Here is a 22,062-nt window from a genome sequence, read left to right as displayed (position 1 = left end):
CTGCAGTACAGTGGCATGATCACAGCTCACTGCAGCCTTCACTTTCTGAGCTCAAGCGATCTTCCTCCCACCTCAGCCTCCTGAGGAGCTGGGACTATAGGTACATACCACCACGCCTGGCAAATTTCTGTGTGAACTTCTGTATTTTTTGTAGAGATGAGGTCTTGCCATGTTGCCCAGGCTGATCTCAAGCTCCTGGGCTCAAGCAATCCACCTGCCTCAGCCTCCTGAAGTGCTGGGATTAAAGGTGTGAGTCACCGCGCCCAGCCTCTGTCTTGATTTTTACAGAGCACTTCTCACTATCTGAAATGACCTTATGTATTCCTTCAGTGACCTGCCCAACAATATCTCGTGGTTTTCCTGGTTCTCTCTGTTTCATGCTAGCCTATAACCTCCAGGAGGGCAGGCACGTCATCTATTGCATTTGCAAATACACCGCCAGGTCTGCTGGTTGCACACCGTATTCTGTTAATGGCGCCTCCAGGAACTCAGTGCGGATGGTGTCCCTGATGACGTTCAGTCCAGCCCTGTCTCCGGCTCCTGGGACAGTGCTGGACACTGACATGCATTGGGTGAATACTGTTGAATGGACTGCAGTTTTTGGGTACCTTCTATGTGTCAGGCACTGCAGTGGCTACGAAAACAAAAACAGTTAACATTTATAGCACCTACCATAGCTTTTCTATGTTCCGGGGTGATACTATGATGAAGCCCCATTTCACAGATGGGAAATGAGCCACTGAGAGGCTAAGTGGCCCAAAGTCACACAGCTGGTACATGGGGCACCCAAGGTTCAAGCCCCAGCAGTTTGGCTCCAGAGTGGACATTTCTAACTACTGGTACCATATTCGCACTGCCTCTCTGCAGATAAACCAAGCATCTCTGAATTTATAGAACTTGTGAACTGAGGGGAGGCATAGATGTAGTCAGCTACTTAGAATACAAGTATGGAGTATGAGAACAGCATTGCCATTATATCCAACGTGAATGTGTGTACATATTGCAGTCATACTTTCAAGTGGGTGAGGACAATTGTGGAGGGGTGTGGGATGTTTTGTACAAGCTGTAAATATCTGTGAGAATTGCTCTTAGCCTGGGCTAGATAGCAGTGGCTCATGCCTGTAATCCTAGCACTTCAGGAGGCTGAAATGGGCGGATCACTTGAGGTCAGGAGTTTGAGACCAGCCTGGCCAATATGGCGAAACCCCGTCTCTACTAAAAATACAAAAATTAGCCAGGTGTGGTGGTGCGCACCTGTAATCCCAGCTACTCAGGAGGCTGAGGCAGGAGAATTGCTTGAACCCAGGAATGGGGGATGAGTGAGCAGAGATCGCACTACTGCACTCTAGCCTGGGTGACAGAGCAAGACTCTGTCTCCAAAAAAAAAAAAAGATTGTTCTTAACCTGGGCAACAACATAACAAATATTGTTTCTACAAAAAAAAAAAAAAATTTGTCACGTGTGGTGGTGTGCGCCTGTGGTCTTAGCTACAGAGAGCTGTGATGGCACCATTGCACTCCAGCCTGGGTGATGGAGTGAGAGAGTCTTACAAAAAGAAAAAAAGAAGTGCTCTTGTGATACTGGCAAGAATGAGAATACAAGATGCTCAAAAGTCTGACATCCACAAACTACACATATCAAAATTGCCCATGCCATGATCTGCCTTCTACTCAGAGCTGGTTTCAGCTGGGAACTTCCCCCTGCCTTCTTTTGCTAACAGCTGTTTTTAACTAGGCTATTCGGTTCTGCTATGTGGCTGTCCAAAAATATATTTTATTTAAGGATCTGCCTTGGGAATAGACAACAATCTGAATGTTCTAGCAACTTCATTTTAACACAAATGCACAAATCTTGTGGCGGACCATGCTACACACTGTCAAAAAGGTGGTACAAGGACCAGTGGAGATGTAAAGGTTTGTAGTGAATCATTTCCATGAGCTTTTGCTCACAACTGAAGAGGTGGGAGACTATTTCCTACCTTCTGTACAAGGAAAAAGTTTCCCATGTGACATCCATGCTTCAGTGGTTGTAACTTTTTTTTTTTTATATATATAAATTGTACTGATGGGCTGGGCACAGTGGCTCAAGTGTGTAATCTCAGCACCTTGGGAGGCCGAGGCGGGTGGACTGCTTGAGGTCAGGAGTTTGAGACCAGCCTGGCCAACATGGTGAAACCCCATCTCTACTAAAAATACAAAAATTAGCTGGGCATGGTGGCACGCGCCTGTAATCCCAGCTACTCAGGAGGCTGAGGCAGGAGAATTGCTTGAACCTGGAAGGCAGAGGTTGCAGTGCCGAAATTGTGCCACTGCACTCCAGCCTGGGCGACAGAGCGAGACTCCTCTCAAAAAAAAAAAAAAAAAAGAAAAAAAATTGTACTGATGGTTCAGTGCCAACAGCTAAAGTAAGGCAGGCATAGAATGTTTTTTTTTTTTTTTAAAAGATGAAGAAAACGGTTCTGGATTCAGATGGCGCTTCCAGTGGGAAAAGGTGTCCCCAGGTGTCCCTGGCAGGGCTGCCTCCCAAGTGGAACAAACAAATGCTGACAAAGTGGCTCCCAGGCAGCACCTGGCAGGGTCTCAGACGTCTCTCCCTGCTGGCCCAGCACCTACCACATCAGCAATATCCCTCTGGGTTTCTAGTCTGCAGGAATCCTTCTACTAAATCCCTTTTACTTTGGGAGAAAAAGTATTAGGTTGGTGTAGAAGTAATTACTTTCTATGGCAAAACCCACAATTACTTTTGCACCAATCTAATAATACCCTAGAAGTAACTAACTCTTCCTAGGAGAACCAAGATGAGAGGCAGTGAGCATGGCGGCTGGGCAGACACCCTGGCCTTGGACCCTGGCTCGTCACTTACCAGCTGCTGGCCCTTCATCTCTCTGCACCCCAGTTTCCACTTCTACGAAACGAGGGTGATAATAACAGGCTTGTTTTGAGTGAATATTTGTGAAATGTTGGCTGGTCCGTGGTTATGAGGTTGGTTAAGTAATCATAAAGCCCTTCAGAAAAGGAACCAGAACACAGGTGAGCTCTTATATTCTTCCAAAAGGAAGAACAGGAAAAAGAAAGAAAGGGCACTGGGGCAAACAGAGATAGTGGGAGGGCAGGGAAGGAGGAGGGGAGACAGATCACCACTTGGCGGGAGGCTCTCAGGCACCGGCTTGCTGTTTCTCTCAGTCCTGTCTGTCTCACCAGCTCCTCGGGCATCCCCTGTGCCCTCCCGATGTGCCAGTCACTCTGGCTCTCTTCCAGTCCCTCTGGGGCACAGTGCTGCTTCCCACCTCCCACCTCTATTCTCACCCATGCTGTGCCCTTGGCCCAGAATGCCCTCTCCTCTCCCCATCTGCACCTAGCTGACTACTTACGAGTCATCCTTCGGATCACAGCTCACATGGCACTTTCTTAGGGATCTCTCCTGATTATCTGACCCCCTCCCCCAAATCTGGAGCTCTGAGAGGTCTCTATGGTTCATTAAAAAACTTTTTCTTGCTGGACGCAGTGGCTCATGCCTGTAATTCCAGCACTCTGGGAGGCTGAGGTGGGTGGATCACGCGATCAGGAGTTCGAGACCAGCCTGGCCAAGATGGTGAAACCCCATCTCTACTAAAAATACAAAAAAAAAAAAAAAAATTAGCCAGACATGGTGGCAGATGCCTTTAATCCCAGCTACTTGGGAGGCGGAGGCAAGAGAATCGCTTGAACCCGGGAGGCAGAGGTTGCAATGAACCGAGATCACACCACTGCATTCTAGCCTAGGTGACAGAACATGACTCCATCTCAAAAAAAAGAAAAAAAAAACTTTTTCTTTTGAAATAAGGTCTTGCTATGTTGCCCAGGCTGGTCTCGAACTCCTGGCCTCAAGCAATCCTTCCACCTTAGCCTTCCGAGAAGCTGGAAGTGTTATTACTAATACCATCAGTTCTCCAGCACTAATCAGTAGTCATCAGCCTCTTGGGGGACCAGTGCCAACTGTACTTGGCTTATGTAGTTCTTTATGGTGCTTTGAGCAACTGTAGTTAAATATGTACTTATTTGTTTAACATGAAGTCTGTCCTCCTGAGTGGGGTATGCTTCTCTTGCTCACTCCTTAATTCCTGGATCGACAAATGTCTGTGGAATAGACTGAATGATGAAACATAGACCTGGACATCTTGCTGTGTTTGTGGCTGGACCTTTTCTCCAGGATAAGAAGGAGAAAAGACATCTCCCTGCCGGATCAGAGATCGTTAGTGCTACAAAACGGATGGTAGTAACATTTCCATTTCCTGCAAATTGCAACTGAATCAAAAGTAGGCCTCAAAACTGTGACGCTGAACTTGTTCAGTCAAGTCGACTTTGTCTTACCACATTGTTACGTGAAATGCGCCAGTCTGATTATATAGGGAAGATTATTCCACAAACTAGTCCCGGACTAGGCTGACGACTACTGATGCTAAAGCAGAATACTTCGACATGCTCCAGAAAGTTCTCTGTCTGCAGGGGAGACAGGGCCACCCTGGCGACTGTTGACTCCCACATGTGTAAGCATCAATAAATCGCACCAGGGACTTTATCTGGTTTCAAATGGTTTCTATCTTTTCTTTTTGTGTGTGTGTTTTTTGAGTCGGAGTTTCGCTCTTGTCACCCAGGCTGGAGTGCAATGGCATGATCTTGGCTCACTGCAACCTACATCTCCTGGGTTCAAATGATTCTCCTGCCTCAGCCTCCTGAGTAGTTCGGATTACAGGCGCATGCCACCACGTGCAGCTGATTTTTGTATTTTTAGTAGAAATGGGGTTTCGCCACATTTGCCAGGCTGGTCTCAAACTCCTGATCTCAGGTGATCCACCCGCCTTGGCCTCCTAAAGTGCTGGGATTACAGGTGTGAGCAACTGTGCCTGGTGGTTCCTATCTTTTCTAAACAAATAAAATGAATCAAACTTTCAAACCCATCCTTTAGGAAAACCTTGCATACTGTGGGTAGGAGAGCAAAATAGTGCAGTCACTATGAAAAACAGTATGGGGGCCGGGTGCAGTGGCTCATGCCTGTGAGGTCAGGAGTTCGAGACCAGCCTGGCCAACATGGTGAAACCTTGTCTCTACTAAAAAAACAAAAATTAGTTGGGCGTGGTGGCATGCGCCTATAATCCCAGCTACTCGGGAGGCTGAGGCAGAAGAATCGCTTGAACCGGAGAGGCAGAGGTTACAGTGAGCTGAGATTGCAACACTGCACTCCAGCCTGGATGATCCGTCTCAAAAAAAAAAAAAAAAAAAAGAAAAGAAAAGAAAAGGAAAAGAAAAACAGGACGGAGGTTCCTAAAAAAATAAAAAATAGAGCTACCACATGACCCAGCAATGCTGCTTCTGGGTACATATCCAAACAAATTGAAATCAGGAGCTTGAGGAGGTAGCTACACTCTCATGCCCACTGCAGCACTATTCACAAGAGCTCAGATGTGGAAACAATCTGTATGTCCATTGACAGAAAAATTGCTAATGAAAAATGAGGTAGCTGAGTGCAGTGGCTCACGCTGCAGTGAGCTATGATTGCACCACTGTGCTCCAGACTGGGCAACAGAGCAAGACTCTTTAAAAAAAAAAAAGACTGGGTGCAGTGACTCACACCTGTAACACCAGCACTTTGGGAAGTCAAGGCTGGAGGATCACTTGAGCCTTGGAGTTCAAGACCAGCCTGGGAAAAACAGTGAGATCTTGTCACCACAAAAAAATAAAAAATTAGATGGGCATGGTGGCTCGCTTATGTGGTCCCAACTATTCAAAGAGGCTGAGCTGAGACATTTGAGCCCAGGAGGTGAAGGTTGATGCCGCAAGTGTGATCATGCCACTGCACTCCAGCCTGGATAACAGAGTGAGATCCTGTCTCAAAAAAAAAAAAAAAAAAGAAAAGAAAACGTGATACATATACAAATGGAATATTATGTAGCCTTGAAAAAGAAGGAGATTCTGCCATGTGCAACAACATGGATGACCCTCAAAAGCATTAAGCTATGTGAAGTAAGCCAGTTGCAGGAAGACAAATACTGCATGAGTCCACATATAAAGAAAGTTTCTAAAATAGTCAGATTCATAGAATCAGAGAGTGGAGTGGTGTTTGCAGGGGGTAGGGGTAGGGAAATAAAGAATTACTAACCAATGGACAGTTTCAATTATGAAGAAGCTCTAGAGATCTGCTATATAGCACAGTTCCTAAGTCAACAGTAATGTATTGTACACATAAAAACTGGTTAAGCCGGTAGATCTCACTTTAAGTGTTCTCACCCCAATACAATAAAACTAAAATAAAAGCTGTGACCTGAAAGGTAACAAATAATTTGAACTGAGTAGGCTGCATGCAGAGGCTCACGTCTGTAATCCCAGCACAAATCCCAGCACTTTGGGAGGTCAAGGTAGGCAGATCACTTGAGCTCAGGAGTTCGAGACCAGCCTGGCCAACATGATGAAACCCCGTCTCTACTAAAAGACAAAAAAATTAGCCACGCACTGCATTCCAGCCTGGGTGACAGAGTAAGATTCTCCAAAAAAAAAAAAAAAAAAAAAGGAAAAAGAAAAAAACTGAAGCAGGTAGAAGTGAGATGTGGGAAGAAGTGAGATGTGGGAGTCTTGTTCATGCCAGATCTACTCATATAGTGGGCATGGCTCAGGTGCGGCGCATCCCATCACCTGGGAGTTTATTCGGCTCTCAGCCCTGGCTATTCAGGCTAAGCATCCTGTAGCATCTGGGAGTAGTTACTAATGCTGCGTCCCACAAGGAGGGATATAGGGTTGCTAGTGCTCAATGAACTTGAGCAAATAAGGCACACTGCAAACGTTTCCGGCTTAGGTCATGCAGGACAGGCTCTGGAGTAGCGCACCCCTGGGTTTGAATCCCAGCTCTGCTACTTATAAGCTTTGTGACCTCAGGCACATTGCAAGGGTCCTCCGGCTCAGGTTTCCTCAGTGAAAAAGGTGCAATGACTCCTACCTTGGGGAGCTTGCCAGGAGGACTCCCAGGAGTGAGTATTAATGAGTGGCGTTAGCAAGGCATGGGTACCTAGTGAGGTGTCGTGAACTGCAGCTATTCTTTGTCTCATATCATTACTAAACCCCAGCAAAACCACATGTAATGCTACAAGGAATAATAACTCAAATCTGCTGAGAACAGGAGCGCTTTCCACAAATGCCTAAGGGGCCAAGTGGACAACAGAAATGGGGTTAAGGGGTCCAGAGGTGCCCAGGAAAACTGGAGAGAAAGGCATACGCCACCTGCATAGGGCAGCTGGTGCCCAGCTGTGGCCAACCGGCCAGGCCGCAGGATGCGGGCCCCACGTGATAGACCTGATTTTTCAAGGGGAGATGCAAATCTGGGATTTTCTGTAGTCTACCCATTTTTAAATGTGGGAAACTCACTCCAAATGTTTTCCATCAGGACATGGCCAGCAACTATCTACATATTTACTGGCTGGATCTGCCCTCCAGACATCAACCTGTAATCCCAGGGACAGAGTTCCAGGTTTACAAAGCACTTTCCCAGCTATCATTTCATTTAACCCTCACAGGAGCCACTTGAGGTGGGCACTGCGATGACACCTTAGAAAGGTAACAACTGAAGCTCTGAGATGTTACAAAACTTTCCCAAGGTCTCAGCGCTATGAAGTCTTCGGGTCGGACTGAACAGAAGCTTCTGAATCTGAGAAGGCGTTTCAAAAAGCCTCTAGTGATTCTTAACCTGCAGATGCTGAGTGCGTCCCGATTAATCAATGAACAGTGACTTTTACCAGCTGCTGAATTCAAAACCCTGATTCTTTTGCCTTCTCACTTGATAAATGACTAGTTTACCCAAAGAGAGAAACTTACAAAGTACTAATATGGAGATCTGAAAACAGTGACATCTGCCCCATCTTGGGGTGCCACCTATCCTCCCTGCAGGACAACAAGAGGCCCCTATCCTGAAGCCGTGTCTGCAGTCCTTGAGCCTGGCCTCCTGAGCTCGCTCCTCTCTCTCTGAGAACTTGGAATCTGAACAGGGAGAGTCAGGAGCTGAGTCACTTTCTGCTTTCTCAGCTTTACTGAGATATAATTCACATACCAAACAGTACACCTGCTGAAATGTACAATTCAGTGATTGTTAGGATATTCACAGAGTTGCTCGATCATCAGTACAGTCAATTTTAGAACATATCATCACCCCAAAAAGGAACCTGGATCCACTGGAGCTCAGGCACTTTTATGGCTCAAGTTCAGGGTGATGTTTCTCAAAGTATGGTCCTAGGACCACTTACCCCTGAATCACTGAGGGGGCTTTTAAAAATGCCCATTTGCCAAACATGGTTGATCCCACCTGTAATCCCAGGTACTGGGGAGGCTGAGGGAGGAAGATTGCTTGAGGTCAGGAGTTAAAGACGAGCCTGGGAAATGTAGTGAGAATGCACCTCTATAAAACATTTTTAAAAATTAGCCAGGCGTGGTGGCGCATGCCTGTTGGCCCAGCTACATGGGAGGCCAAGGCAGGAGGATCACTTTAGCCCAGGAGCTCAGCCTAGGCATACAGCAAGACCCTGTCTCAAAATAAAACAAATAGATTATTTTAAAAATGCTGATTTGTGATCCTATTTCAACCTACTGTGTAATCTCGGCTCACTGCAACCTCCGCCTCCTGGGTTCAAGTGATTCTCCTGCCTCAGCCTCCCAAGTAGCTGGGATTGCAGGTGCCCACCACCACGCCCGGCTAATTTTTGTACTTTTAGTAGATATGGGGTTTTGCCATGTTGGCCAGGCTGGTCTCAAACTCCTGACCTCAGGTGATCTGCCTGCCTCTGCCTCCCAAAGTGCTGGGATATAGGCATGAGCCACAGTGCCCGGCCCTTGGAATATTATTTTTAATGCAGCAAATAAAACATGTAAGACTACAAAGAAAACCAATTACACTAAAATACAGCTGGCAAAATATTTTTTCCATGCATTTGTGATACTGTAATCTGTTGCTTCTTTGTGAATGCATTAACAGTTCTAGCAATCGGCTTAATAACTGCTGTACTTTTAAAGGAAGAAGAACACAAACAATCTTCTGAAATATCTTTCACATCTGAAATGTGATGTGAACATATTTGTTGATTTCTTTTGGTGACAAAGTCCCAGCTACTGCTACTACTACTGTGGCTTTTTGCCTGTAATTCATCGAGTGAAAGGTAAATTTCACTCAGACGTTTGTGAAAATAAAGCTGTCATCCTCCTCATCCAAATTCATGTCACTCTGCCAGACCTCCAGGGAGTAGGTGGACTGCAAGTTACAAGCACCCTTGCTAGGGAGGGTCCAGGAATTCCTCCTGCTGGGTCCCGAGAGTGGCCTCATTCTTTCCAACTCAAGCCTGGCTGTATATATCTTCCATTCCACGAAAAACCCAGCATCCTCCCAACAGTGCCCCTCTTAATTTCTGCTATCTTTAGCTTCTGTTATTTGCCATCAAAATTAACTTTGTCGCCACTTTCTCAGTGCTTTCTAGAAAGTTTACTATGCGCAGAGGCACTGTTCTGACCTTGTGAGTACTCACTAACTTAATATTCATGGCAACCCAGAGAAGTGACAGTTCTTACCCTCATTTTATAGACAAGGAAACTGCAGCACAGGGATGTTATATTATTGCCCAAGAACGTAGAGCTGGAAGAAGGACGGGCCAGGATTCCATGCCGGGCATCTTGGTTCCAAGGCCTGTGCCCCTCCCCACTGAGCGACAGCTCTGCCTTTGCAGTATAGAGAGCGCAGTGGACCAAATGTTTGTATCCCCCTGCAAATTCATACACTGAGACCCTAATCCCAATGTGATGGTATTTGGAGGTGCGGCCCTTGGGAGGTAATTAGGTCCGAGAGGACCAATTGCTCAAAAGGCCAGAGAGCTTGTCCTTGCTTTTTCTTTCTGTCACATGAGGACATAATGGGAAGATGAGCTGGTAGTCCCAGCTGCTCAGGAGGCTAAGGCGGGAGAATCGCTTGAGCCTAGGAGTTCAAGGCTGCGGTGAGCTATAACTGCACCACTGCACTCCAGCCTGGGTGACGAGCGAGACTCCTAAACACACACACAAAAAGGCCAGGTACGGTGGCTCACACCTGTAATCCCAGCACTCTGGGAAGCCAAGGCAGGAGGATGACCTGAGGTCAGGAGTTCAAGACCAGCCTGGACAACATGGTGAAACCCCGTCTCTACTAAAAATACAAAACTTAGCCAGGTGTGGTGGCAAGTGCCTGTAATCCCAGCACTCGGGAGGCTGAGGCAGGAGAATCGAACCCGGGAGGCGGAGGTTGAAGTGAGCCAAGATCATGCCATTGCATTCCAGCCTGGGCAACAATAGTGAAACTCCATCTCAAAAAAAAGAGACAGAGAGAGAGAGAGAAGATGGTTGTCTGCAACCTGGAAGTGGGTCCTCACTAGAACCTAACCAGGCTAGCACCCTGATCTCAGCCTTCCAGCTTTTAGAATTCTGAGAAATAAATGTTGTTTAAGCCCCCAGCCTACGGCACTTTGTAATAGCAGCCTGAGCTGACATAGTACCTCTACTATTATAGTATGATCCCCACCCAGCAAGAATAGAAAATTCATGAAGCAATTCAAATACCTAACTGGAAAACCAACACAAAGATATTAGATAGAATGTTCCTGCAGTTTTAGGTCTAAGAACACATAATATTATAAGGCAGGTCAAAGGAAGACATGTCCTATTGTTCTGCTGAGGAAACGTACCGGAACTATTAATAAGGTAGAAAAGAAATTGCAGAGGAATTCCAGCAGGAACGATTCCGACGGCCGCATCTTCCCGTCGATATTAATCATCTTTGGAACTTCCGGAATGAGGCTTATAGCGGCTTTGAAAAAAGCATCAGCTGCAAGACAGAAGATAAAAGTCAGTGTATTAGAACTCTGGGAAATTTAGTTGGCTTTCTTCTTCACATGGCCTGAAGGCCAGTCCTGAGAGGTGGAAGTCAGGCGGTGCCAAGGGCAGGTCCTGGCAGAGGGTTTCTGCAAACCATGATGAAGCTGGAGGAATATCTGCTTGACAGGGCACTGCTTCAGCTCAGAGAACCTCTGTCAAATTGCCTTTAGGTTATTAAGTGAAAAAAGCAGGTCGCAAATTTTTGTAAAAAGTCTAGAAATGACAGTTGCCTGGGCTAAAGGCTCAACTTGGATTGGTTCATTGAATTCTCATGTCTACCATGCAAGGAGGGTGCTGTCGACAGGTGTACTTCACAGATGAGAAATAAGGGAAGGAAAGAGAAGCAATTCATCCCGCAACAGTGTTCTGTGTACATAGGAAGTTCCAGTGTTGGTGGTGGAGCTGCAGCTCAAACCCGCGTCTGTTTGAATCTATTCTAGTGCACACCATTTTTGTTAAATAGCCATCAAAATGTCTGAAGGAACACAGCACACACACACACACACACACACACACAGACAGACACACACACAGCTTAAAGACTTCTGATTAACATCAGCTCCACAGAATCATTTGGGAAATGAAGATATTTAAAGAGCTATGAAAAAAATCTGTAAAACAAGGAGACTTCAAAGGGAGCAAGCGAGGAAGAAAAGGAGTGGAGAGAGAATGTGTGTGCGCAACAGGATAGAGATGGGGTGGAAGGGATGAAGGAGAGCAGGAAGGATGGGAGGTGGAGGGGAAGACGGAGAGGGAGAGAAAGTTCCTTCTAAAACTGCCAAGGTATTGACTGTGAGAAAAAGCCTCAAGGTCAAAACAACCAAAACATTGACCTGACAAATGTAATTTTAAACTATCCGACAAGATCAAATGTTTTCATGGTCCAAATGGACTTCCACTCCAAAACGACTTCCAGAGATGCAAAGAGAACACTGTAGGGGTGAACAGCATCCTGAATTAAAACAGGAACACCGGCCAGCACATCAGAGGGGCAAATGCAACAGCAAATGCTCACTTTCCTGGGAAGAAAGGCCTACGTTTAATGAGAAGAGTATGTGTCTGAAGATGGATGGTGGAGTTTTGCCATCTCTTCCTTCTTCAAAGGAGAGGGGGGAAAAAAAGAAACATGTCACAGAAAGACACTCCTTGTAAAGCTTTCTGAGTCAAGTTGCTCTGCTCTGGAAGCTTCCTCACCTGGCTGTCTCCCAAACCCCAAACTCAAACCCCTTTCATATTTATTAAGCACCAACTGTGAACAAGGTATTGTCATGGGCAGGTGCACAAACAGGTGAAAAAAAGTGAGAGAAAGTATTGACAACATAAACTGTGGCAATGAGACCAACATAATCATACTAATTAACAACTAGTTTTTTTCTTTTCTCTGTGTGTTTGTGTGTGTTTTGTTTTGTTTTTTTCCAGACAGGGTCTTGCTCTGTCGCCCAGGCTGAAGTGCAATGGCATGATCTCGACTCACTGCAGCCTCTGCCTTCCGGGCTCCAGCCATCCTCCTACCTCAGTCTCCCCAGTAGCTGGGACTATAGGAGTGCGCCCAGCATCCCTGGCTAATTTTTGTATGTTTTGTAGAAATGGGGTTTCACCATGTTGCCCAGGCTGGTCTCAAACTCCTGAGCTCAAGAGATCTGCCTGGCTCGGCCTCCTAAAGCGCTGGGATTACAGGCGTGAGTCACCGCATTGGGCCAACACTTATTTTCTAAACCTGTTACGTATTTTGGTCTATACATCCACTTATCTCAATTGTTTTGGGGAGCGACATTAAATATGGGGTTTGAGGAAAAGCCACCTGATGTCAGTTCTGATAGAGAAACCTTCCAGAAAGGGTCAGAGCCTGTAGGGTCTTCTATCTTGTGACCACTAGTAAGACATGGCCCAACTGGGCGCAGTGGCTCACACCTGTAATCTCAGCACTTTGGGAGGCTGAGGTGGGTGGATCACTTGAGGTCAAGAGTTTGAGACCAGCCTAGCCAACATGGCGAAACCCTATCTCTACTAAAAACACAAAAAGTAGCTTGGCGTGTTGGCACATGCCTGTAATTCCAGCTACTTGGGAGGCTGAGGCAGAAGGATCACTTGAACCTGGAAGTCAGAGGTTGCAGTGAGCTGAGATCATGCCACCACACTCCAGCCTGGGCAACAGAGCAAGACTCTGTCTCAAAAAAAAAAAAAAAAAAAAAAAAAAAAAAAGACATGGCCCTACTTATGGAACCTACAGGGGCTCCCAGGGCCTATCTTTAAGCAGCTCATTTCCTTAGTCCTCTGGCAGTCCCACAGTGAAGGAAGTATATCATGAAACAAGGTTCTCAGTGGGAATGCAAATTCTTCTCAGAGCAACTTGAAAGACCATTTTTTTTTTCTATTTATGTGTTTGTTACTGACTGGCCCAGAGAATGTGCCTATTATTATGCCTCATGAAAAAGACAGCAGCTTTGTCCCCAGAACTTGGCTCCTCTCACCCACCCCGCCCAGTTTCCACTCTAAAAGAGGGAGCTAAAATAAATAGTTATTTAAAGGTTGGGGCATGCGGGGTTCCAAAGCAGATTTTTAGTTCTATCCTCAGAAGACTTGCCCCATATAGAAAATATTGCCTGGAGACTTCTCAATCTTATCTTAGTAATTAGAAATCAAATCCTACCGCATGTGACAGCAGTTTATCCTCATAGTTTAAAGTTCAGAATAATCATGTCAACTGCATGTAACACTTTGTTTTGCAGCTATTAAGAGCCATGGAAGATAATTTAAGATATAGTGGATTTTTTTAAAGACCTACAGAAAAAGGAGAACTCAGATTCCCAGTAGGAAAGAATATTGTCCCCTTTTTGAGTAATACCCCACAAGCACAGATGACCAAAGCAAAAATGGACAAACGGGATCACATCAAGTTAAAAAGCTTCTGCACGGCAAAGGAAACAATCAACAAAGTGAAAAGAGAACCCACAGAATGGGAGAAAATATCTGCAAACTACCCATCTGATAAAGGATTAAAAACCAGAACGTAAGGAGCTCAAACAACTCTACAGGAAAAAACTCTAATAATCCGATTTTAGAAATGGGCAAAAGATTTGAATAGATGTTTCTCAAAAAAAATAATAAAATACAAATGGCAAACAAGCATACGAAAAGGTGCTCAACATCATTGATCAGAGAAACGCAAATGAAAACTGTAATGATATATCATCATACCCCAGTTAAAATGGCTTTTATCCAAAAGACAGGCAATGACAAATGCTGGTGAGAATGTGGAGAAAAGGGGGCCCCTCACACGCTGCTGGTGCAAATGTTAAGTTAGTACAACTACTATGGAGAACAATTTGGAGGTTCCTGAAAAAACTGAAAATAGAGCTATCATATGATCCAGCAATCCCACTGCTGCATATACACCCAAAGGAAAGGAAATCAGTCTATCGAAGAGATATCTGCACTCCTGTTTGTTGCAGCACTGTTCACAACAGCCAAGATTTGGAGGCAATCTAATGTCCATCAACAGACAAATGGATAAAGAAAATGTGGTACATACACATAATGGAGTAGTACTATGCAGCCATAAAAAAGGAGATTCTGTCATTTGCAACACCATGGGTGAAACTGGAGGGCATTATGTTAAGTGAATTAAGCCAGGCACAGGAAGGCACATTTTGCCATGTTCTCACTTACTTGTGGGAGCTAAAAATAAAAACAGTTGAGCCCATAGAGACAGAGAGTAGAAGGATGGTTACCAGAGGCTGGGAAGGGTAGTGGTGGTGCATGGTGGGAAGTGGGAATGGTTACTGCGTACAAAATAAAAATAGTTAGAACGAATGAATAAGACCTAGTATTTGATAGCACAACACAGTGACTCTAGTCAGTAATTTAATTGTACATTTAAAAATAACTGAAAGAATGTAACTGAATTGTTTATAGCACAAAGGATAAATGCTTGAGGGGATGGATACCCCATTCTCTAGGATGAAATTATTATACACTGCCTGCCTGAATCAAAACATCTCATGTACCTTGTAAAGATATATACTTACTATGTACCCACACACATTTTTTTAGAAAAGGAAAAAATACATATTGTCCTGGTTCCACTAGAGGAAGGGAAAAGCACCAAGTACATGGACTAGGTTTCCTCCATCCAAGTCCTCTGGGGTTCTTTTTTTTTTTGAGACGAATTCTTGCTCTGTCGCCCAGGCTGGAATGCAGTGGTGTGATCTCAGCTCACTGCAGCCTCTGCCTCCCGGGTTCAAGAGATTCTCCTGCCTCAGCCTCCCGAGTAGCTGAGACTACAGGCACGTGCCACCATGCCAGGCTAATTTTTGTATTTTTAGTAGAGACGGGGTTTCACCATGTTGGGCAGGCTGGTCTTGAACTCCGGGCCTCAGGTGATCCGGCTGCCTTGGCCTCCCAAAGTGCTGAGATTACAGGCGTGAGCCACCATGCCCAGCTGGGACATCCATGTTTCTTTTCCATATCCCCCCCTTTTATTTTTGCTTATATTTCCAATATCTCAGAACGATCATTGCATATCCCATCTTCAAGGCAAAACCCAAACCAGAAAAACCCCGCTCAGGCCTTGCTGACCCCAACACCACAGTTCACTGTATTTGAGACCCCTTTTTCTTGGGGTAGGCACTTCACTTTTTCCAGCAGCATTCTATCATTCTTTCCACACAGCAACTGATGCGTCTCACAGCACTGCTCTCTGCTGGGCAGAGAGCAAACACAGCCACCGTCCCCATATTCATAGTAAGAGAAACTCCATAAACACAGCCACTGTCCCCATATTCGTAGTAAGAGACACTGCATAAACACAGCCACCGTCCCCATATTTGTAAGAGCACTGTGGTACTCCTGGAGTGCTCTGTTGTAAGAATTGTTGGGGTCCTTGCTAAAAATATGGGGACAGGCTACCTCATCATTTTGTATATATGATGAGTAAAAGCCAGGGATGCTCATTGGCAAATATCACATTTGACATTTTCCATCTGAAGTTTCAGGCTCTCCTGTTCTCAACCTGAGTAGTTTCAAATGGTCTGTGGACCACTGAAAAGAACATGATATTCGGGAAACTTCTGCAAGGACAGGAAGAAATCAAACACTCAGAACACAAAGCCACTAAAACCCCACAGATAGACTCCAAAATATATGTCACAAGCAAATAGCTGTGGGAAAGGGTGAGATGCAGACAGAAGCTGCAAATAAGGGCTTAGTTGAAGATGCGAGGTAAACTGTATGTTTTGATTATTCATGCTGCCTAGCTACTATCAAGGATTGGCTCAATTGTTCCCTTTGGATGAAGATATCTTTATATCAACTCTAAGATCATTTGAAGAAAAAGTGAAAACAGCCTAAAGTTCCAAAATGTAAAAAAAAAAAAGAAAAGAAATTATTTCACTGTTGCACCAAGCAAGTAATATAGCTAATAAAGAGAATAAGGCAGATCTATATGTTTTGAGGTATATTTGAGGTATAAAGATATCTATGACATATTAAATACAAAAAATCGGGGGAGTGGCGGGGGAAAAAAGAAAAAAAAAGGACAAAAAATCATACAGCTGTATACGTGTCAGCCTATCTTTGCAAAGGAAAAAAAGTATACAAACTTATGTAGATGCATAGAAAGGTCAGGCAAGATAAATGCCAAACTATTAGGTGTAATATTGGAGTGGTGGATGAGGATGGACACCAAATCTTTCACTTATGATAGGTTTCTGTCTTGGAATTTTAATTGAAATTTATTATTATTATTATTATATTATTATTATTGAGACTTTGCTCTTGTTGGCCAGGCTGGAGTGCAATGGCGCGATCTCGGATCACCACAACCTCCACCTCCTGGGTTCAAGCGATTCTCCTGCCTCAGCCTCCCGAATAGCTGGGATTATAGGCATAAGGTACCATGCCTGGCTAATATTTTGTATTTTTAGTAGAGACGGGGTTTCTCCATGTTGGTCAGGCTGATCTCGAACTCCTGACCTCAGGTGACCCGCTCGCCTCGGCCTCCCAAAGTGCTGGGATTACATCCGTGAGCCACCGTGCATGGCCTTTTATTATTATTTTTTTTTTTTTGAGGCAGAGTCTTGCTCTGTCACCCAGGTTAAAGTGCAGTGATGCAATTTCGGCTCACTGCAACCTCTGCCTCCTGGGTTCAAGCAATTCTCCTGCCTCACCCTCTCGAGTAACTGGGATTACAGGCGTCTGCTGCCATGGCCTTGTAGGAGCTTGGTTAGTGTGGTGGGAGAAATTGTAAGAGAAAATTACAGGAAAAATGCAAGCCTTCTTGGAAGGCAGGAAGGTTTTACAAAAGCTTTAGGAAAGGGCTATGGCTGAAGGCAGCCTAATCCTCTTTAGCTTGAGTTGATAGCAAAAAAGCAAATAATAAGTGAATGTGGGGGAGTTTATCTAAATAGCTTGTTTACTCATGCGGTCCTAAGACCATCTGTGGGTGTATGAGTACTCTCTACTCAGGAGGTCGGCAATATTAATTACCCTCTAGTGGTGTTTACTTGAGACTTTTGCCATTTAATCTGTACTAAATAAATGCAAACTTTGCCGGCGAACTTAGCCCGCTTATTGAGGCCAATGCTGTGGACTCAGGCAGCAGAGCCCCGTAGCTGTAGCCGTGCTGACAGGCAAAATATCTGTGTCATTCTTTCATCCGTCGCTGGGTCAGGGTCTGCAGGTCAGACCCGGCATGCCTGGCTAAGTTTTGTATTTTTTTTAGTAGAGATGGCCTTTCACCATGTTGGCCAGGCAGGTCTCAAAATCCTGAACTCAGGTGATCTGCCTGCCTCTGCCTCCCAAAGTGCGAGGATTACAGGCATGAGCCACCGTGCCTGGCCTATTTTTATCATTATTTTTTGAGACAGGGTCTTGCTCTGCTGCCCAGGCTGGATTGCAGTGGTACCATCATAGCTCACTCCTGCCTCAACCTCCTGGGCTCGAGCAACCCTCCCACTTCAGCCTCCCAAGTGGCTGGGACTACAGGCGTGCACCATCATGCCTGGCTAATTTTTTATTTTAATTTTTTTAATTCATATTTTGTACAGACGGGGGTCTCACTATGTTGCCCAGGCTTAAATTTCTAAAAATATTTTTTCTTGAACATACAAAGGCAATACAAGTTTGCTGTAAAGTGTTCAGTCCTAGAAATGTATAAAACAGAAGGATGGCGAAACAATGTACTCCCTTCCTATTTAACCAGAGTAGGACAAGGTGGAGATGGGAGTGGGGACAGGGCCACACACTGCATGGACTCTAATGCTCCTGCTGTTTAAGGTGCGGCCACCCCAGTTCCCTGTATGTGTAAGGCACAGCACCAAGCTGAGGGGTGACACACACTGTGTGGGGACCAACCAGGGATGCTGTTCTGCACTGCACCGTGAGGATGGCTGGAAGGGTCCTCTCTAATTAGCTTCTCCATGAAATGAGTCAGACTTCAGGCTTGAAGCTCCCCAGTCAGTCCACTTGCAAGGGTTCTTCTTCTCAAAGCTTTAAAAAGCTCCATACTGTGCTCTGGGGCCTCTTTGAGCTCCCGTAGATAATTCAGGGGCAGTAACCTCCCACAGGCACATCCACCTGAGGAGCCCCACTGGCATCTGTTGTGTGCACTGAGGCTCTGAATACACCTCTGTCTGAACAATGGAGTTCCACATTCCAAGAGGCTAAAATACCAATACATGATACAAGGAATTCAGACTTAACTAGGACCTACAGGAGCAAATGCAACCTTTTGTATTCTTGGCATTGGTCATATGGAAAATGAGTCAATTGGACAACTGTCAGAGAGCTTCAACATGCTCAGAATTAAGATGCAGGTTATTTATTGTCTGCCAGAGCAGAAACTTGCAAAGAGTTCATATATTTTTCTTTCTTTTTTTTTTTTTTTGGAGACGGAGTCTTGCTCTGTGGCCCAGGCTGGAGTGCAGTGGCCAGATCTCAGCTCACTGAAAGCTCCGCCTGCCGGGTTCACGCCATTCTCCTGCCTCAGCCTCCCAAGTAGCTGGGACTACAGATGCCCGCCACCTCGCCCGGCTAGTTTTTTTTTTGTATTTTTTAGTAGAGACGGGGTTTCACCATGTTAGCCAGGATGGTCTCGATCTCCTGACCTCGTGATCCGCCCATCTCGGCCTCCCTAAGTGCTGGGATTACAGGCTTGAGCCACTGCGCCCGGCCGAGTTCATATATTTTTCAACAGAAGTTTGGAGGAGGAAAAAAACAGAGGGAGGCCATTTGAAGATATAATTTGCAGCACTTCCAAAAAATAAAAAAAAAAGAAGAAACAGAACACCAAATAGCCCTTACAAAGAGGGTATTGATTGACGCCAAGATTTACTGAGAAGCCAAAAAAGGCTTATGACAAACACTGTAGAAGACATAATTCCATTTATTTCTAAGGGGGAAAGGGAACTACATATATATAAGAGAATATAGATAAATGGAGAGGGAAGGAGAAAGGCAAGTAGAATAGAGAGGCCGAGAGCATATAAGAATAATGAATATTTTAAAATGGATATATAAAAGAAAAAAAATCAAGATGTCCATACTGTTAACAACAGCAGATTTGGGGGTAGGGTGGGAAGATACAGCATACTATTGGAGACTTTTATCTCGGGGCTTTTTACTTTTTAAGAGTCCTACATTTCTGTATTGTTGGAAGTTTTTCAGATGAGCATTCTGAATTTTTATAGCAAAAGTCATTAAGATTTAAAATACAGATTGCCTAGATTTTCAACTGGATACAGGACAATCTCACCAAACACCCTCAATACATGATAAAAGGAATTCAGACTTAACTAGGACCTACAGGAGCAAAAATGCAACCTTTTGTATCCTTGGCATTGATGATATGGAAAATGAGTCAATACATGAATCGTAAGCGACAGTCAAGAAGTGATAACCCAACCCACCTTCAAAGTCGGCGTTTTGCTTTTTTTTTCAATAATGCATTAGGTCAGTGCTAATGGAAATCTTTACCACTCGTCAGTCATAAACATCTGAGGCTAAACAAGACCTCAAAGGTAACTCAATTCACTCCTAGATCTTCAATCCATCATATGCCCTCCTAGGTAACTCAGACTGATGGCTGTTCTAGTCCAGGAAAATTGAAGAACAGAAAAACCATGATTTCTTCTTTCTTTTTTTTTTTGAGACAGCGTCACGCTGTGTTGCCCAGGCTGGAGTGCAGTGGTGCGATCACGGCTCACTGCAACTTCCACCTCCCAGGTTCAAACAACTCTCATGCCTTGTTAGCCTCCCGGGTAGCTGGGACTACAGGCGCACACCACCACACCTTGCTAATTTTTGTATTTTTAGTAGAGACAGGGTTTTGTCATGTTGGCCGGGCTGGTCTCTAGTGATCTGCCGTCTGGGCCTCCCAAAGTGCTGAGATTATAGGCGTGAGCCACTGCGCCCAGTCAAAAATCATAAGTTCTTAAGACAAGATGTTCCAGGGGGTTGAAGACTCCCACCTCTTGAATATGTATTAGTAAAGTAGGGTTCTGGCTATAAAAATCATCACTCTCTCTCAAGGTATACAAACCCCACTGCCAAACATCTTTACCCATCTTCAACTCTGTATGAGTTTAGGTTTTGATTGACAATATCAGTATCATGGAAACTACCACAGAAAATGCAACATCCAGACATATCTTCTTGCTGAAAACTTTGTCTGCTGCAATGAAGATGTGCCGTCACCAAGTGATGGGATGCCTCTGGTCTCAATGGCCAAGTTATCCATAGGCAAGTCACTGATAGAGATTTACCACTATTACTAGCCTGTGTTTTTGTAATAGAGCTTGTTATTCCAACAGTTAAGTTTGAGGACTTATGGGATGCTATTTTGATATGTACACAGAGCAAGATGTAAAGAAATATGAATCTCCAGGAACAATTAAATACCTTATACGTTAATGCTTAATTGCTACCAATGACGGCTTAATCTAACTTTGATTTTGCCACCTGGTTTATGCAGAATTTTGCCACCTGGTTTATGCCTTTTAAGTTCATTCTGAATGTCAACACTTAATGTGAAAAATCCACTCGGGACATACAAATTACTTCTTAGCTTCGGTAGTACCATCAGAAGGCTCCTGCACTCTCTCCCTCCCTCTTCTATCTCTGAACTGTCACGGGCTCTCTCACCGAGCCAAGCACGCTCAGCCTATGTGTTACCTAACTCCTACCTCTGAGATACTACAGGTTGACATACCTTTCTCTCATCCCTGCAGTAGCTTATGTGAGGTTGCGTATTGCCTCTGCGAATATTAGGCTTAGATTTCCCTGAGCAGAAAGGATTAGGTATTCCTTATCTTAATTTTGGTTCTTTGTTTCCTAAATTAGTTTATCTGATGCTCAGTCCATAATAATTGAACTCTAGCAACCACATGCACTTGGGATTAGAAATGCAGCCCTGTGTTACGATATAGAAGAACTAACCTAATATAGAGAGGCACAGTGGTTAAGTAGAGATAAGGTCACTTATTAGCCGGATGCTCCTGGGCACGGCCTGAGCCTCAGTTTCCCCATCTGCAAAATAAAGAGAAACCACCTACCTAATAATATGTACTGAATAAAACTATTTTGCCAGGAATTCAGATCTCTCAACAACTAGGCCCCCAATTATCACCTTAACTTGATCTCTTCCTCATTCCTTCCAGATGTTACTGTTTTCTTAGCCTCCAGGCCTCAACCTAGAATGCCACACACCTTAATTCAGTATGACAAGATACTCCTTGACCTTCCAGGCTCTTCAGTGCCACCTTTTTTTTCTTCTTCTTCTTTCGAGTCAAGGGTTAATTCTCTCTGCTCTAAAATTCCCAAGCATATTTTATGTCCACACTGCATGACCTTTATCCTGTGCCACCTAGTGTAATAATTGTAAACAGATTTGCTCTCCCTGAATGGCCTGTAGTCTCTTTTTCTTATTTTGTTTTGAGACACGGTCTCACTCTGTTGCTCAGGCTGGAGTGCAGTGGTGCGATCTTGGCTCACTGCAACCTCTGCCTCCCAGGCTCAAGCGATTCTCCTGCCTCAGCCTCCCAAGTAGCTGGGATTACAGGTGTGTGCCACTACACTGGCTAATTTTTGTAGTTTTAGTTAGAGACAAGGTTTCATCATGTTGGCCAGGCTGGTCTTGAACTCCTGACCTCAAATGATC

The 22,062-nt window shown here is 44.7% G+C and overlaps 1 protein-coding gene across 6 annotated transcripts in view; it reads right to left on the bottom strand.

The window, feature by feature from the left end:
- VPS35L (VPS35 endosomal protein sorting factor like) overlaps window positions 1-22,062 on the bottom strand; it is a 148,006-nt gene that overhangs the window by 22,234 nt on the left and 103,710 nt on the right. For all 6 annotated transcript variants that reach the window (XR_010583862.2, XR_012429315.1, XR_012429316.1 and 3 more), the window contains one exon: window positions 10,718-10,857. Coding sequence is in view for 3 of the 6 variants with exons in the window: in XM_005591372.5 (XP_005591429.2) it covers window positions 10,718-10,857 (140 nt within the window). In the remaining 3 variants the exon portion in view is untranslated. The remainder of the gene's footprint in view (window positions 1-10,717; window positions 10,858-22,062) is intronic.

This window comes from Macaca fascicularis, chromosome 20 (genome assembly GCF_037993035.2).
Source record: "Macaca fascicularis isolate 582-1 chromosome 20, T2T-MFA8v1.1".
Lineage (NCBI taxonomy): Eukaryota > Metazoa > Chordata > Mammalia > Primates > Cercopithecidae > Macaca > Macaca fascicularis.
This window is presented reverse-complemented; position numbering and strand designations above follow the sequence as displayed.